Source organism: Lemur catta, chromosome 25 (genome assembly GCF_020740605.2).
Source record: "Lemur catta isolate mLemCat1 chromosome 25, mLemCat1.pri, whole genome shotgun sequence".
NCBI classification, from domain to species: Eukaryota; Metazoa; Chordata; class Mammalia; order Primates; family Lemuridae; genus Lemur; species Lemur catta.
The window spans coordinates 10,466,029-10,484,422 of record NC_059152.1 but is presented as its reverse complement, the minus strand read 5'-3'; the positions used below and the strand labels follow the sequence as shown (position 1 = coordinate 10,484,422).

At 37.0% G+C, this 18,394-nt stretch overlaps 1 protein-coding gene across 5 annotated transcripts in view; it reads right to left on the bottom strand.

The window, feature by feature from the left end:
• The window catches only part of RYR2 (ryanodine receptor 2), a 596,087-nt gene that overhangs the window by 280,689 nt on the left and 297,004 nt on the right, over positions 1–18,394 (bottom strand). For all 5 annotated transcript variants that reach the window (XM_045537281.1, XM_045537279.1, XM_045537276.1 and 2 more), the window contains exons 12-16: positions 16,385–16,541; positions 15,113–15,277; positions 8,215–8,336; positions 5,864–6,047; positions 3,002–3,137 (exon numbers count right to left, since the gene is read on the bottom strand). In XM_045537281.1, coding sequence (XP_045393237.1) covers positions 3,002–3,137; positions 5,864–6,047; positions 8,215–8,336; positions 15,113–15,277; positions 16,385–16,541 — 764 coding nt within the window. The remainder of the gene's footprint in view (positions 1–3,001; positions 3,138–5,863; positions 6,048–8,214; positions 8,337–15,112; positions 15,278–16,384; positions 16,542–18,394) is intronic.

Below are 18,394 nucleotides of genomic sequence, written 5' to 3'. Positions count from 1 at the left end.
TTCCAGTAAAAACAAAACCACAAAACTAGTAACAGTGAGGAACTGTGCTCACACCCTCCGAGTCCCCAGCATTTTGTAGAGTATATTAATGCTACTTCAGGGGGTTCCAAAATAATCAAATTTAATCCCCAAATACCTCTGTGGAGTTAAAGGGAGTATAGGCTTGATGGAAAAGTAGCTCCGAAGGATAAACCTGCAGTGTTAACTTTGCTGGAATGGACTTTGTCTATGATTATGAAAAAATTATCACAATCTTCTCTGTTCATGTTTCTTACTCATGGATATGAGCACACAACCTGTCGCAGGGGCCGCCTAACAGAGACTATGGAAAGAGCTGGTAGGAAAACATCAGTGAGATGCATATTACCTAGATTTACCTACAACAATATTCCTTCTAAACACAACCCTTTCCACCCTCAAACACACATAGATGACACAACTCTTTACCTAAAGCACCTGGTTTGTCTGAGGAATTCGTCCAGCGTGACACCAAGAAGCTACACTGTGTTGTTAAAAACACTGCCACACTTCAACCTCCACTATACTCAGAAATTCAGTGTTATAACTTCCATATAAATGCAATCTTTAGAATTTTGGTATCACAAAATCCTTATCTTGATGATTGCTGTGGGTAAAATGACGAATCCAGATTCCCGTAAAGCCTCAGTGTTCCTCATCCTGTTCACAGAAGTGCTAACTACATGTCCCTTAGTCTGAAAGTACCAAATTGCAAGTGTTTAATTTTAATGGCATCTCAAAGAGCCTACCTAATGAAAACATATTAAAATTTCTAATAGGCTTTTAAAAGTTTTATTTGCTAAATTATATTATGACTCTATAAATTTTAATGATGTTCAATTAGATTATGAAGAATTTTCAAATATTTGACTACCCTTCATTCTTCACATTAAAAATGCATTATCTCTTTCCTTTTTTCCCTTTTTTTCATTCTCTCTTTTCTACATGTAGGTATACTTTCCTATTCTACCAGAACTCGTTTGTTTAATGAATACACATTTATTCAGTATCTACTACATGCCAGATATTAAGTTAAACGACAGAGATGCAAAAACCAGAAAGGTGCTATCCTTGCCTTTAAAATCAGTCTCATATGTAACTAAATAAGAAATGTGACACGTGCTATAATACAGGCAAACACTAAGTGCCAGGAGGGCAGAGAAGGAAGGTGTAACTATGCTTAAGAGTTAGGAGAAATGTCATAGTAACTTCAAAAGACAGTGACATGTGAACTCGGTCTTGAAGGATATAAAGGAATTTCAGAAAAGGTGAGTAAGAAAATGTCACAGAGGTGTGAACACATACGGGATGTTCAGAAAACTATGATATGACGGAAGTAGGGGGAAGGGGAAACGGGGAAGGGAGAAGCGGAGTGGGAAAATATGAAGCTGGAAGGGTTAGCTGGGGCCTCATATACCACGGGAAGCAAGCTGACCTTTACCAGACTGATGGGGAAATAAGACAAGTTTCTAAACTGGGAAGGGATGTGTAGTTACAACGTCTTGGACGAATCTGAGATTTTAGAGGTGAGGGATAGAGCGGCCCTCTTTTTTCGCACATTTTGCAAATGAGCCATGGAAAGCCTTTGTTCCAGGGTATCTTTTCTAGAATGTTTGAGGCAAGTCACCTTGGAAGAGGGAGAAGGCTCCACCCAGAGCAAAGGGCAGGCAGGTTTACTCTCCAGCATAACTGACGCGGGCTCCCAGGCTCAGCTCGGGGTTCCTTTTCTGTAACTCAAGCAACTGCCTGTGCAGCTGTCATCCACCCCCTTCACATTGTCCTGTGACAGCTGGGGCTCAGAGAATTGGCACAAAAATATGTTCATTCCCCAGCTACAGCCATTGCATTGAGTAGTAAACTGCCCCACTTTACCCTAATTGCAGGCTAACTTACTGGCTTGCAAATATGGGTAAACTCTCAGACCCTTCACTGTTTCTTTGACAATAGAAAAGTAGAAGTTACTGCAGGTCAAAAATAATGAGGACCTGTGTTTGCACAGAGCCCACAGGAATGCAGCACAAGCCACAGCGGCTCACACTGCCCTTTACCCCACCTGGCTTCCCTGTAATTGCTTGCTACTCAGGAGTGATACCGCTCATGGTCATAAAGATTCTTAGCTTTCTTCATCGCTCCCACAGATAACAACACCCTTGGGAAACCTAAGGCCAGTTTTTGAGTTATCTTCCAGGTCCCACATTCCGGTGGATCAACTGACCCACCACGACCCACACCAAGGAACTGACTCCACTGGTCTTGTGACCCCCACCCAGAAACTGACTCGGCACATGAAGACAATTTCTGCACCCCTATGATTCCACCCCAAACCCAGCCAATCAACCAGCAGACCCAACTGCCTAGCCCTCTGCCCAAACTATCTTCTCCCAAATTCCCAAAAACCCTTTCCCCCAAATTCTTGGGGAGACAGATTTGAGCAATTCCTCCCGCCTCCTCACATGGTATCTGAGATGTTAAACCCTTTCTCCGCTGTAACCCCTGCTGTCTAAGTCTCAGTGTATCGACTCCCTCTTGAGCAGCAGGCAGGGAACCTGGCTGGGCTGTACAACGTAACTGTCGCCTGCCCAGTGTCAAGCATACTGAGAAGCTCTCAAATGCAGAGCTCATAAAGAACCCAGAGGAGAATGGAGCAGATCCCTGATGAGAAGGAATAGTCAGGACATAAGAAGGGACAAACTCCAGAACCGAAAAGGAAATATTTAATACACATCCATATAGAGGCCCCTCACCTGCAAAAAACCGCACCCTGGGTGACTGTCTCCTCCTTTAACCAAAGGCAAATCTACTGCTCTGGCTACCTTTCTCACTCAGAGATGGATTTCAATACTAAACATCATTGGGTTTAGTCCAACTAAATTAAAAACTGAAAGTCTCAATTAGAAAGCACATTATAAAACTGCTGTAGCTATTATGCGATCATTTTAAATAGACATAACTCAGGTGCCGCGAACCTAATCGTTCTTCTTACCCAGCAACTCGTATAGAGAATTCAGAATGGATTTCCAAGATTCCCCGGCCTCTCGCCCGGCGACGTCAGCAAAGTGTGCCGCGCTGCTGTAGACATGCAGTCGGTCTATGCACTCAAGCACGAGATTGATCATTCCCTGGAAAGTTAAAAAAAAAAAAAAGTCACCATCAGAAACTTTCATTCTGCTCACAGGCTAAAAATGCTAAGTTGATTTAAAAAAAGAAGTCTGGCTTAAAATACTTCTATTAATCATAAAGAAAATTGTGATCATTTATTCAAAGGACAGGAAGAAACACATTTGCATGTGAAATGAAATGTTCTTCAAATAGTTCAAGTGGATTTGAAATCCTAAGTATCGTTATCAAAGAGGAAGGGAAGAACAATAAGAAAATATGGACTTTATACTTACGGTATTCTAATGCTAAGTAAGCATAAGAACAGATCCTCATTCTTAGGCATTATTGTTATTAAATTAAAGATAAAGTAAATTAAATAAAGAAAAGCTCATGAAAAGACAGTTTTAAAGCAAATCAAAAATTCACTATAGAACTTTGTAAGATGCAGCCTAAATTTGAAATTATTCTTCATTTTTATTACTATTGCTCAGATCAAGGTTGTCAAAATAAGGCAAAACTCATAAAAGCAAGAACTATAAACCACTGACTAATAAAATTAACTTATTTCACACAGAAAAAAAAAATTTTTTTTTTTTTGAGAGACAACGTCTTGCTCTGTTGCCCAGGCTAGAGTGCAGTGGCGTTATCATAACTCACTGCAACCTCCAACTCCCCGGCTCAGGAGATCCTCCTGCCTTAACCTCCCATGTAGCTGGGACCACAGGCATTATGACCACTCCTGGCTAATGTTTCTTTTTTTATTTTTTGTAGAGACGCGGTCTTGCTATTGCCCAGGCTGGTCTCGAATTCCTGGGCTCAAGCGATCCTCCTGCCTCGGCCTCCCAAAGTGCTAGGATTATAGGCGTGAGCCACCATGCTTTGCCAACAGAGAATTTAAAAGGCACCATGGACCTAAGAACATTTCTAAGTCCCCATCAAGATTGTCTCATACGATAAATTAAAAAGAAAACCTAATCCAAATTATTATTTTAAATGTTCACAGCCCAATGTTTAGTTTTACTTCTTCTGGATATTAAATAAATGCAGTACAGTAAACAGTCCAACAATTTGACATATGTGAAAAAAAAGGTTCCCAATAAACCCCTCCATGTTGTTATTCTAGGTTTATTTTGACAATTCCTTTGCTTTCATGCCATTATGGTTGTCAGATAGGCCATTTCTTTCATATACACAGTAGAAAAGTCCTCAAAAATGAATGTCAGTTTCAAGAGCTTCTGATGGGATATTTAAAAAACAGGTTTAAAATTGGAAGGAACATAGATTTAGAGATTATGGGGCCTCAAGCAGTGCCCTCTGACCCTTTTTGTTAGGTACTTTTACAAAGTTACTCTTACCCAGAAAGAGTTGTTATCCCTCATACAGAGGAAGAATGGGAACCCTTGCTGGGCTTGCTTGATTAATCCTGCCAACCCTGACTGCCTCCCATTGAAACTCTCAAATTATAGTACTAATTCTAACACAAGCATTAGGACATCAGACACATGGTTTGGTCCTTCTTTTGTTCTGTATACAAAATATGACACTTGAGCTCTTTTTAGCAGTGGAGCTTTTGGTGAAATAAAATCATACGTGGAAACGTAGTATATGCAAAAGAGAAAAGTGGAGGTGCCCTGCCCAAGTAGGTGCCTGGAGCTCAGCCTCCACAGGGGGCCCTCTCTTGGGTAGCTTCCATCCCAACACAAAGCTCCCTGTGGATCCTCAGGCATTTCTGAAACTGCCCTTTATAAAATAAATAAAAGACCGTAGGGTGGTAACAGCGGTAGAGGCCTGAACTCTGCAAAGGTATAGGCATAGTTAAAAAAAAATAATAATAGTACATATTATATATAAAAACCAGCCATTGTTCCTTAGCTTGCTTTTCTGTAATTGCCTACTACTCAGGAATCACCTAGCTCGTGGTCATGATTCTTAAGCTTTCCTCATTGCTCCCATAGATAACATCACCCTTGTGAAACCTAAGGCTGGTCTTTGAGGTATCTTCCAGACCCTGCATTCCAGTAGGCCCACCGACCCACCGAGACCAGTGGCCCAAGGAATCAACTCAACACATCTTGTGACCTGGGAACTGACTCAGCACAAGAAGAGAATTCTGCTTCCTGATCCCATGAGTTCATCCCCGGCCAATCAGCAGACCGATTGCCTAGCCCTTTGCCTGCCGACCTATCTTCAAAAACCCTTTCTCCCAAATTCTTGGGGAGATGGATTTGACAAATTCCTCCCATCTCCTTGCATGGTACTTGTGCTATTAAATTCTTTCTCTGCTGCAACCCCTGCTGTCTCAGTGTACTGGCTTCCTCTTGAGCAGTGAACCTAGCTGGGCTTTAACATTTCCAAGGAGCCTGCAAGAACCTGCTGAATAATTCAAAAAACCTGATGCTTCCTAAAGTCTGTAATCATATGGACACTTAAAGATTCCATATTGATGTAATCAACATGGAGCAAACTGTAGTGCTTACAAATGACCTGGATAAAGGCTGAGCAGACAGCAGATGTCTCGTGCCAGGGAACTGAGAAGCTTCATCTTTTAAAATTAATATTCATGGATAGAGACTCAAAATAATGTCCAGATTCCTCCAAGGCTGGTTTCCCTGTTCAGTAGCATATCTGCTCCTCTACACCTCAAAAGGCAAAGACGTCAAATAAAGAATCATCCCCCCACCCCAAGAAATTGCTTTCCCAAGAGAACAACAGAAAAGCAATGAAATGAGGGTTGGCAGAAAGTCACCTCTTCCTGGAAGAGATTTTGCCGATTCTTTAGGGCTCGTAGTCTGTTCTGTTTGTCTTCGTGTTCTAAATGTTCATCTGGTGGGTGGAAGTAGCCAATAAGATCCCGCAGACTTAGACTTACAGACTCTATGGGCAAGTCTACTGTGGAAGGCTTCACCTTCTTGTTGAGAGCATCGAGGCCCCTAAAATAAATAGCAAACATTTCTCTATGTCAAGGATTCATAATTTTATTATTTTCCATTCACAGATGATTTTACAGCTTTTCTCTATTCTCCCTATACCACTGTAAAAGGGACATATAGAACAAATAGACTGCAAAACAATAGGGAAATTAAAGACCTAAACAATACTATCAACCAACTACATCAAACTGACATTTTTGAACACTCCACCCAACAAGAGGAAAATACACTTTCTTTTCAAGTACACATGGAACACTTACCAATAGAGAACTTTTTCTGATCCATAAAACAAGTCTCAACATATCTGAAGCACTCAATCTTACAAAGTATATTTTCTGACCACATGGCATTAGAAATTAGTAACAGAAAAAATCTCAGGAAAATCCCCAAATATTTAACAACTACATAATACACTGGTCAAAGAAGTCATCAAAAGGGAAACTGAAAAACAACATATCAAAAAGTGTGACATGCTACTAAAAACAATTTTTTAGCATTAAATGTTTATATCAAAAAAGAAAATTCTCAAATTAATGATGTCAGCATTCATCTTATAAAGCTCAAAAAAGAATAAATTAAATCCAAGGCAAAAAGAAGAAAAGAAATAAAAAAAAAATCAGAATGGGAATCAGAAAATCTTTTTATGGTTAAATATGCATTAATATAATCATCTTATTTTATCATGATAGGTATAATGAATGAGTTTCATTCAATTCCAATTCATTCCAAAAATTAACTTTCAAGATTTAATGAAGAAGCAAGTATATAATTCAATATTTTAATCATAGAATCTAAATTTCTCATACTTGGTTCTCTATCTCATCAGATAAGCAGTTGTCAAATTTTAAAATTTTTCTTCCAAATCACAGACACTACTTGAAAAAAATGAATTTAGTCTTGAACAAAGAGCAAATATGCTAAAGCAAATCCCATTCAAGATGAATTTTAGTATCTTAGCCAGCATACAAAATGTAAGTTATGGTGTATTATCACCACATTAAGTCTAAACACTGATATAGTAACTTCCTCACAAAATACTTTCACAAAACAAAGCATCAATGTTTTCTGTAGTATTAAAGTAGCTCCTGCTTACCAAACACAATCTCTGTAGTGCTACTCAAAACTCTACAGAAGTCAAAGTGAATTTAAAACTGTCCCTCATATTTGAAGAAGTCAGCACTGATCAATATGATTAAATAGAAAATTGACTATTTTAAATATTTATGATTAATTTCCTCAATCCCTATCAAGGAATTGATTGGTTATAATAAAGAAGAATTAGTGGAAAGAACAAGATGGAAAAAAGGCTAAGTTTAATTGTTTCAAAAATGAATTATAATTTTTAAGTAGAATTTCTTGACATGACTAATTTTATACTGTATTAACATGTAATAAATTTTATTTATTATAAGAAATATTACATAAAATGACTTAAGAATAAATACAAATAGTACCAAAAAGGAATACAGGAAATAAGTAAAATATAAAAATCTGACACCCCATCTTTAAGCCTTACCCAAACTAATAAGGCTTAGGATTTAGATGAGGCAGAGAAATGGGACAAATGCTAAGGATTTAACTGAGATTTTTTTTAATGCCATAAAGCCAAAAATGTTTTTTTTATTCACACTACTATAAAAATGACTTTAATATTCTTTTCTAAACCAATAAACTTGGGGAAATATTTGCAATTTGTATAGGAGAAATGGAAATTAATATCTCTAACATAACAAAAACTTATTAACAGCCTAATAGAAATATCAACAAATAGTAGGGTAAAACAAACACAAAAAAATAAATCAAGAAATATAGTCAATAAAAAATTTTCCCCCATCAAATTAGCAAAGTTTAAAGAGGGAGATGAAATGAATGACAGGTCAGACTATATACTGGTATGTTACCAGAACACACTTGTTCCAGAGTTTGATTTGGTTTGTAGATATCTGCTACAATCACACATTCAATTTCTAAAACCACATTTCTGTTTTAAAATTTCATTTAAAACAAAGACATAAAATCATCTAACTAGCACTTCCTAATGTTCTGCTGATCGACCCAACTATATGCGACTTACCACCATAGTGTATCTTAAAATTGTCTATATGTAAATCCAATAAGGAAATGAAAATGAAGTATCAGTCAACTACAACAACAAAAGAAAAAGTACCTTATAAATCTATTGAAAAGGAAGACTGTGCTCCGGATGACTCGTGCTGTGCGTGATTCTTCATGCTGAGATCTAGACAAATTTAAGCCATCATCCATGTGGCCTTCGTGGTGCATAATGGCCTGTGAGAAAGCAAAAATAAGGCCATAACTCCCAACAGCTCTTTCCCAAACTGGAGTTAAGGAGCTGTACACTTAAGCAGGTGAGCCAGAACAATAAAAAGAACCAGAGGACAGGCAGAGTAGACCGTGAAGCTGTTGTGTTCAGATAATACGCACAGGTTCCTGCACAAACTAGCCATTCTATATATTTCCTTACTTATTGTTTTTAAAAAATCATTCAATAAATGAATTGAGTTGAGCAAAACAAACAGCAGAGCCTATTCACATATCTGGGTTCGATTACTGATCCATAGCCTAAGCAAACTTGGGACAAAACAGCAAAGGAAGCATGACATTGGCACACCAGTAATACAGGAGTTCTGAACGTAGACTGGTTAATCAATCAGTACTGAAAGATGTTTCTAAGGCATCATTTTCATTTCTTTTGTTAGGTTTGCTTTTGAATTTTCTATGGAAGTATAACGTTAGGAGAGAGAAGTGTAAAAATCTTAAATGACAAGCTCAGCGATTTTCACAAAGTGAACACACCTGTGTAACCAACACTCAGCTCAAGAAAGAGAATATCACAGGAACCTTCAAATCCCCCCTTAATGCTCCCTTTCTATTCCTATCTTGCACAATGCTCACCACCTTCCAGACTTTTAACAGCATAGATCAGTTGTGTAACATTCATATGTAACAGTAGAACAATTTGTACCCATTTGTGTCTGGCTTTCTTCATTCAACATTTATAGCAAGGTGATTTAATACACTTGCTCAGTTGTACTGAACTAAATTTAGCAACTGGAACTGTAACTATAAACCATGTAGAAAGCAATGTAAAGAGGAAGTCCCACACCAAAATCAATGAGACATAGATATATCTATTCAAAAGCAATATGCTATGCTTAACTGCCTTCATTAATACAAAAAAAAGGACTGAAATGAACTTATACTCATTTTAAGACTCTAAAAAAAGAACAGCAAATAAACTTGAAAAGTGGAACTAATGAAGATAAAAAGGGAAATTAATAAACGAGAAATCAAATAAAATACTAGAAACGATGAATAAACCCAAAATCTTTGAGACAATAAATAACATAAACAAACTTCTCATAAACTAGGCTAAAGACAGAGAGGAAACAAAACCACAGATTCTTGTAAATTATAATAATATAACACTGTGTGCAACTCCATGGCAAAAACAAAAAACAAACAAAAACAACAAACAAAACTGGGCATTCCAGAGAATAAGATAGATTCTTAGCAAATTAAGAATAATCTAAAGGAATCCCCCCAACTAAATAGAAAATTTGATTACACCAGTTTTTTTAGAAAAGATTGGAAAGATAATTTCAGATCCACTATTTAAAAGACATGAGACTAGATGGTTTCATATGTAGGCTTTGACAAACCTTCAAAGAATAGAAACTTTTAATGACAGACTAATCTAGATCAGGGCTTGGCAATCTAAAGCTCATCATGTGTTTTTGTACAACCCATAACCTACGAATGGCTTTTACATTTTTTTTTTTTTTTTAAGACAGAGTCTCACTCTGTTGCCCGGGCTAGAGTGAGTGCCGTGGCGTCAGCCTAGCTCACAGCAACCTCAAACTCCTGGGCTTAAGCGATCTTCCTGCCTCAGCCTCCCGAGTAGCTGGGACTACAGGCACGAGCCACCATGCCCAGCTAATTTTTTCTATATATATTTTTAGCTGTCCAAATCATTTCTTTCTATTTTTAGTAGAGACGGGGTCTCGCTCTTGCTCAGGCTGGTCTCGAACTCCTGAGCTCAAACGATCCACCCGCCTCGGCTTCCCATAGTGCTAGGATTACAGGCGTGAGCCACCGCACCCGGCCGGCTTTTACATTTTTAACAGGCTGAAAAAAGACCAAAAAGAACATTTCATGACACATGAAAATAAACATGAAAATTATACAAAATTCAAATTTCAATATCCATAAATAGAATTTCCCCTATGAATATACATATAATAATTCTAAAAAATATTAAATAAATCTAGTAGAATGTCAAAAGAATAATATCCTATGGTCAAGTAGGGTTTATTCTATGAAATTAAGGATTCTTCAATAATTGGATGATGGGTAACATTTATTTTATCAACAGGTTAAAGGACACTAAAACATGATTTTTAACTCCTTTAATTAATAAAATTCAGCAAACGTTGCTATTTTTTTAAAGCTACGTAAAATAGGAATAGCAGGAGATGACTTAAATATGAAAACAATTTGAGTTGTCCTCAGGATCAGGATAAAAGAAGTCCTTCTATCCTGAAGTGAAAATTCACTTCAGAAAATATGCCGAGGTGAATAAACAACCAGAATAGAATAGATGAAATGACAGCAAGCTGAGATAAAAAGGTGAGCTGGTGAGATAACACAAAAAAAAGAAAAGCAAGAAAACTAAAATTTCAAAGGCACTGAAGGGGCTTAGGAACACAGCAGCATCAAAGAAAACAATCTGAATGCTTTGGAAGACACACTTGAGAACCAAAGTGTAGAGAAAATGTCAGAGAGGTAAGAACATTGAGAGAGGAGGAATTTGTCCCGTTCCTGAGAAAGAAACTAGCAAACTAAAATGGCATGAAAACAGAAACCAAAGACAGGGTCGAGCAATACTTTTCTTAGTTTTAAAAAGATCTAAGTGTGCTGATTATAAATCCTTGGTTCCAGATGCATTTCCTAATTCAGAGTTCATCAGATATTTTTTAAAAGGTACTATGGTATGTAACTGCATATTTTCTAATACCACAGTGGGGTCTGGGTACCACCCAATAATCAGTAAACTTACATTTCTGCAGCAAAATGTGAATATTCACACTAAGGGTGATAATGAAAACTATGAATAGTGATTCAGAAACTTTTAAATAACCGTATTTTATTCATATGAAATAACCACAAAGTCTCCCCATAAGATGTAGTACGTAGTTCTAGAAGTACTAATAAGTTTATAGTAGAGAATTTAATTTGATTATCTCTTTTATGGACTATACAGTTAATTTCACATGTTACTTCACTCTAACTTAATCAAGACTGTTTAGCTTTTCACACTCACACTTGTCAAACTATCCTAGAAAGGCAAGCTTCCAGTTAGCCTATGACAGAGAATGGAAGTCCTATTCTGACTCTCATCCATGGTTAAGGAATGAGATCATGCAGGGGCTGGGCCTCGAAGAAAGGATGGATGGATGGATGGATGGATGGATGGATGGATGGATGGATGGATGGAAAGAACTTGAGCAAGGTGAATGAAGGGTCAGCCGAAAACAACTGCCGGAAGCCACTTGTTTGCTGAGTGCAAAGGAAGGAAGTTGCAAAGGAACTTCAGCTGGAAGTTGTTAAAGAAATTAACAAAGGGTCTCGACCCTTTGCATGTGTCCTTGGAAATAAATATGGGGAGGAACTTAGTTGAGGAGGCCATTTTCTCCTTTGGATTTTGGTCTCGCCCCTTCTCTCTAAACACTATGTGTTTCCAATAATTATTCATTCCTTCTCTGCTGAGCTCAGGAGGGGAAAAGCAGCCACCACAGATCACAGTGTAATGATAAGAACCCCAGCATTACTGGAATGGAGTGAAGATGGGGCGACCAGAGGTGAGATGAGTGACCTGGTCTGTCATGGTAGGGAGACTGGATTTCTAACGATGGAGCAGAGGGGCCTGAGAAGAGGTGCACTTAGAAGAAAAAACTGTCAGGGCGTGGTGCTTTGGTGAACTTAGCAGAATGAGGCAAGGAAACAGTGGACACTCTTAGTACTTAATTCCATACGACATAGTTGAAAGGATAGGATATAAAATGTGCTTTAGTATTTACAGTATGCCAAATATCACTTTATTCACAACTATTTAAACTTGTAATGAAAAGCATGTGATGTAGAATGTGGTTTTAAAAATTCATTTGAGAGGAACATGAGCAAAAAAAGGTTGAAGACAACTGTTCAAAGCTTTTTTGTTCTTTTGCTTATTGGTTTTTTTTCTTGCATTTTACCACTTAAGCATATAGAATGGGAACATAATACCCAAAGACTTGTGAATAATTTTCTCATTGAAATTTACTTCCATCCTTACAAAAATACAATCTACATGTTACCATTTCTACCAACATTTCTCCCATAACCATACATCATCTTCAGGCTTTTGATACAAGCTATGAGAAAAATGTGATGCTAGACAAGAGCTCTTAGAAAGTAATATCTGAGTTAAGAATTTTATTTTTTCTGTTCTTAGTGATCTGTGAAATCTATTTTGAACTTTCACCCTTCTGGTAGATATTGGCATTGAAAAACATAGACTGCACTGTGGAAAATCCAATAAAATCATTCTCACTCAATTAAAAAATTAAAAGCCCAACAACAAAACTCATCTCCACCGTCACAAGAGACGGCAGTGTTTATCCTTGAGAGTGGTTCTGATTGGAAGGAGGCACAGGGAGTGGGGGAGGGGGTGGTTCTGGAAGCTGTTTCTAAAATATGAAGCTTTGAATTCTCTAGAACCCGTATTGTAAAAGTTTTAAAATCAACATTAATAATACATTTGATTTAACCTAATATGTCCAAAATATTTTCATTTCATATGTAATTAATATAAAAACTGCTAATGGGACATTGCACTTTTTTTTTCTTTAAGACAGAGGCTTACTCTGTGGCCCAGGCTACAGTGCTGTTTCGTTGTCATAGCTCACAGCAACCTCAAACTCCTGGGCTCAAGCGATCCTCCTGCCTCAGCCTCCCGAGTAGCTGGGACTACAGGCACCCGCCATGACATGACGCCTGGCTAATTTTTCTATTTTTAGTAGAGACAGCGTCTCGCTCTTGCTCACTCAGGCTGATCTCGAACTCCTGAGCTCAAGCTATCCTCCTGCCTTGGCTTCCCAGAATGCTAGGATTACAGGCACGAGCCACCATGACCAGCTGACTTTTCACATTCTTATTTGTTCATACTTTGTGATCAACATTCAGGGTGTACAGAATATCTCAATTCAAACACTAAATTTTTATTAAAAATGCTCAGCTTTAGAATTCATGACATTTATACTTGAAGAAGTATATTCACACACCCAAGTTGTTTTGAACATACAGAAAAATTTTCCAAAAACTTAAATATAAGTTTTTTAAAAATTAATTAGAATTAAAACTAAAGATGTTCCTTTAGCGCTAGCCACATATGAACAGCAAATAGCCACGTGTGGCTAGTAGCTACTGATTCAGACAGCACAGTCCTAGACCTAACTTCAAGTTCATGGGAATTACAAAGAGCAGAGGCAATCAGGGGGAAAAAGTTAGACATCCGGAATGTGAGGCATCCTATAACTAGCCTGGATTTTTATAAACCTCAATGGCACAGGAGAAGAACACGGTAAGGATTTGTTCTAGATTAAGAAACTGAACACTTCCTTGTGGGTGGGTAGCGGGGGTGGGGGAGAGAGGGGGGAGGGGGGAGAGAGAGAGAGAGAGAGAGAGAGAGAGAGAGAGAGAGAGAGAGAGAGAGAGACTGAAAAGGTATAGAAATAAATAATTACATGAATTTTGCATCCTGATTTTAATGAATGATAAAAATTATTGGGACAATAAAAGAAATACGGATATGAACAGGACATTAGATGATGTAAAAGAATTATCATAATGGTGTATAATGGCACCGTGGATGTCTCTGTGCGTGTATGTGTGTGTACACAGAGAGAGAGTAAAAAAAAGGAAGAAAGCATAGAAGGAAAGCTAATCTTGCGAACTATGAAAACGGATGCATCTAATTTGAGGGTATGTGGACGTTCATTAGTCTTTTAACTTTCTAACTTTTTTCATATTTGAAATTTTTCTAAATAAAATATTAAGAATAAAAGAAAGAGAAAAGTATGCTAATCTGGTAGAAGAACCACGTCCAAACATCATCATCAAAATAAAAAATTGCTTTAACGCTGCATCAACCCCTTTTGCCACAATTTTGACCCCATTAGCTATTCACCTTACAAATGCTAACCCAGCTCACCATGGCTTATAATTCTGCAATGCTAATGCACTTGGAGACCCAGCTAACAGGTGCACGGGCGATCTCACCAACTTGACTAGAACTTTACACCTTTGAAAATACATGCTTTCATTTAAGAAAAATTTATTCAGCACCTACTATGGTTCAGCACTCTGCTAAGATGATTTTCAAATTTAATTCTTGGATGACAGATAGAAGTCAGGCAGACAAAAAATGTTTCCACGGGTATTCCAAATAGAAGAAACAGTCTGTGCAAAGGCACAGGTGTATAGCCATGTGTTTTTTGTTTGTTTGTTTTGTTTTGTTTTGTTTTTTGAGGGACTGCAAGGAGTGTGCTTTAAGTGACATGCTGGGGAAATTGAAGACAATGCCTAGAAATTAGGAAAAGAACAGGAGAATGGGGCAGGCCAGGAAGGATATAATATCACCACCAACCAGGGTGACCCCTGTCTTGCAAGTAAGGGGATGTCAGTGAAGGACCCAGCAGGGACATGGAAGACAAAGTGAAATTAGACAGGCTAAGGTAGACTCCAGAAGATAGTATTGTGCATTTCTTCATTTAATATATTTAAATACATGAATCCCATAATCCTATATATCAATGACGTAATGTCCAGCAATGTTCACCTTACGAAACCAAAGAGTCTACCATAGTGGGATCTGACTGTTAGCATGTAAAATTATGAACTTTAGCATGTGGCTGAGTTGGCTACCTCTTTTTGACCTGTGTGTAGGTACTTTATTCACAAAAACTGACTACTACAAATTGTGCTTTTCCATTATGTGACCTTACCTTACGCTGGATAGATCCCATTCTCACGGATTTCACATCCACAGACTGGTAAGTGAGCCACAGGCCTGTGTCTACGTGTTGTATGTAACATACCGAGTCACCATATTTTATTTCAGATGTTCCCATTCCATCGACCTCTTTTCTCACCCCTACATCCAATTTTTCCTAAAGGGAAAGGAGGAGGGGAAGATTAGCAAACATCTTAAAAATACTAGTATATAACAAACTTTGCCTTGTTGTAAATAAGTTCCTTGAAAAATTCAGCCCCCAAAGTCCCCTGAAATAACAGTGTAATAGTGGTGAAATAGTCCATTCTTGTTTTTGTTTTAGAGACAGAGGCTCATTCTGTTGTAGAGCACTGTGGCATCACCATAGCTCACAGCAACCTCAAACTCCTGGGCTCAAGCCATCCTCCTGCCTCAGCCTCCCAAGTAGCTGGGACTACAGGCATGACCTTCTTATGAATGTTATACATGGTATCTATACCTTTTCTCATCTAATAATACTGCTATCAAAAATCCAACCTGAATTCGCTCAGAATACGAAATATGGGGAAGGGCAATGAATCCTTACAATTTTCTAGTACTGAAAAATAAACAGTAAGTTAAAAATAAAAAAGATGAGCCTTGCATAACATTCTGAAGATGCCTATACCCAGAAGAGTATATACTAACCTCAGAAATGCAAAGTCAAACCTTTATATATATGAGGAACACAAAGTTTTGCCTTTCTAAGACAAAAGCTAGTCAGTGGCTCAGTGTAAGTCCTATCATTGTGCCCAAGTTGCAAAAATCTTCATTTAATTATAAACAAAAATATATGATTATCATAAAAGGTATTCAGTGGGGCTAAGAAGAAAGGGTCTGCATGTAAGAGTGGATGTGTAAATGTATCTTTGACAAAAATATTCTGCTGTGCTTTATCCTCACTGTGTTATACAACATACAGGGTTTGTGCCAACTGTATACCATCAATGCCTAAGAAAACAAGAAAGAGCTGGGTGGATGTGTTTTTATGTAAATAACCAAACAACTATGAGCCCAGTGAAACACCTGGGCAGGTTTTAATGGTTTAGGAAATTGGTGTTTTGTTTTGTTTTGTTTTTTTGGAGAGTAAGGGATGGAAGAGAAACTGGGACTTTAGAAATACATGCAAAACATGCTCACACATCATTTCTTTTTGCATTGCTAACATCAAAGAAGTTATCCCCATCAAAGGAAAGGTGATGGGAATATACTTACAGGAAATCCAAAATAGTACTTTTTGTCTTACCTTGGAAGACCGGAAGGTAAATGCTGTTGATTTTACATCAGCTTTCTCTTTGTCCATGAGTAGAAGGTTTTTGTCTTCCATGAGACTCAAGTATTTTCCTGTTGTGACGTGGCGTAGTCGGAATGGCTGGCCCCATCTTATGTGGCTTCCACTCCACCTAATGAAAACATTTAGGGCTTGATCCAACAGCACCCAAAATCATGGCAGAAGCAGTGATTAAAAGATGGCATTGGGAAATATAGTTCTACCACAAACGTAAGCAGGATCTTTGACTATAATTTCCTAAGCAGAAAGAAAAATTAGTAATCATGTGGCCACTGTAAACATTTAAACTGAATGCAGTCTAATTTGCATATTTACAATAAAGTCAAAGTAGTTCAGAGATAACGTAATCTGAAAAAAATCTTTAAAATAATTATATTCCTTACCTATGCACCTCCTACTTTCCTATTTTAGACAGGAAGGCAAAATAGTATTAATCAAGAGTCACAGAGCAGAGCAAAAATCTCTCTCTTTAATATTAATTAAATGGTTGAAAAACTACCTGCTCTGCCTTCTTCCAGGTTGTTCCCCTCAGTGACACCTGGATTCTAAGAGACAATTAGCATCCCCTTTCCCCTGTAGCTGACCATAAGATCATATATTTTCTGTATATCAATCCTCCATAATCAAAATCAAAATAAACTCCAAACTTTCCATTTCAAAATACAAACATAAGCAACAGTAGAGAAACACAATCAAGACCACTTAAATGGAAGGTGTGCAGAGGTTGGCAGAACAATTGGATTTATGTAGTTATGGCTCACCAATCTTATTATAGACAGTAAAAATGAAGTCCTTTCAGGTTTTCAGAAGCTTTCATGCTTTTTTATTTTTTACCAAAATTGCAACAACTTTAGGGCCTTGGCTCAAAAAAGAATTCATTTCTCTAAGCACACAATCATGCAGCGTAGGTATATCTCTAAATTTTGAACACACATTTGGACTCTGTTTTATAAAGGCAACAAAACCTCTCTAAACTGCACTTACGTTGACAAATTATATATATTTATTACCTACATAGGCAATTATTACTATATGTCATTTCTTTAATCAGTTATTTTTATAATACATGAAGTAAATATGTGTATATACTTAAAATCCCTTTCCCTAAATTCTCTGAATAATTACAAAATATATAAAAGCTATGAGTTTTTCCCTTTTTTGCCTTATGACTCAGTTTCTTCTTTCATATCATTAAGAGATGCATTTCTAATAAAATTTTACTTTAATATTTATCAAAAGTTTTAATATTTAGGTGGATTTGATCAATTGCATATTTATAGCAATTTAATATTACTAATTAATGGTGTTAATATAGAATTTTTTAAAGTTACAGACTTATTAACATAACAAACAAAAAATTTATATGTTTTTGTTCCATAGGAATATGAAATGAAGAAGAAAATCAGTCATAATAGAAATATAATTTCAATGAGAAAGAGGCATAATATAAATTTTTTACTCTTAAAGAAGATTTATTTATTTATGTATCTATTTAGCTATCTTTCTATTTATTTGAGACAGGGGTTTTGCTATTCCCAGGCTGACCTTGAACTCCTGGGCTCAAGAGATCTCCCACCTCAGACTCCCAAGTAGCTGGGACTATAGGTGCATGCCACCATGCTAGGTAAAGTACTTTTAAATAAATGAAAAAAGGTATTAAATCACAGCAGTACTTATACTCAATTGGACACTTTGCAAAGAGTGGTGTAAGCATTTTATTTTAAAACACCACTACTTAAAATACACTGAAAGTTATATTCTATGCATGTATTTAAACTGATAATGAAGTAAGTTCTATGTTAACCAGACAATGTTCAGGGATGTGTAAAGTTTTTCAAAATTACTGTATAAGACATGTTAGCAAAAACAACTTTAGACTACTAAACTATTTTAATCACCATTAGAAAGGCAATAATCCCCAAAATAGAAAGTCTATAAAGACAGCTATTCTTTAATAAAATAGTC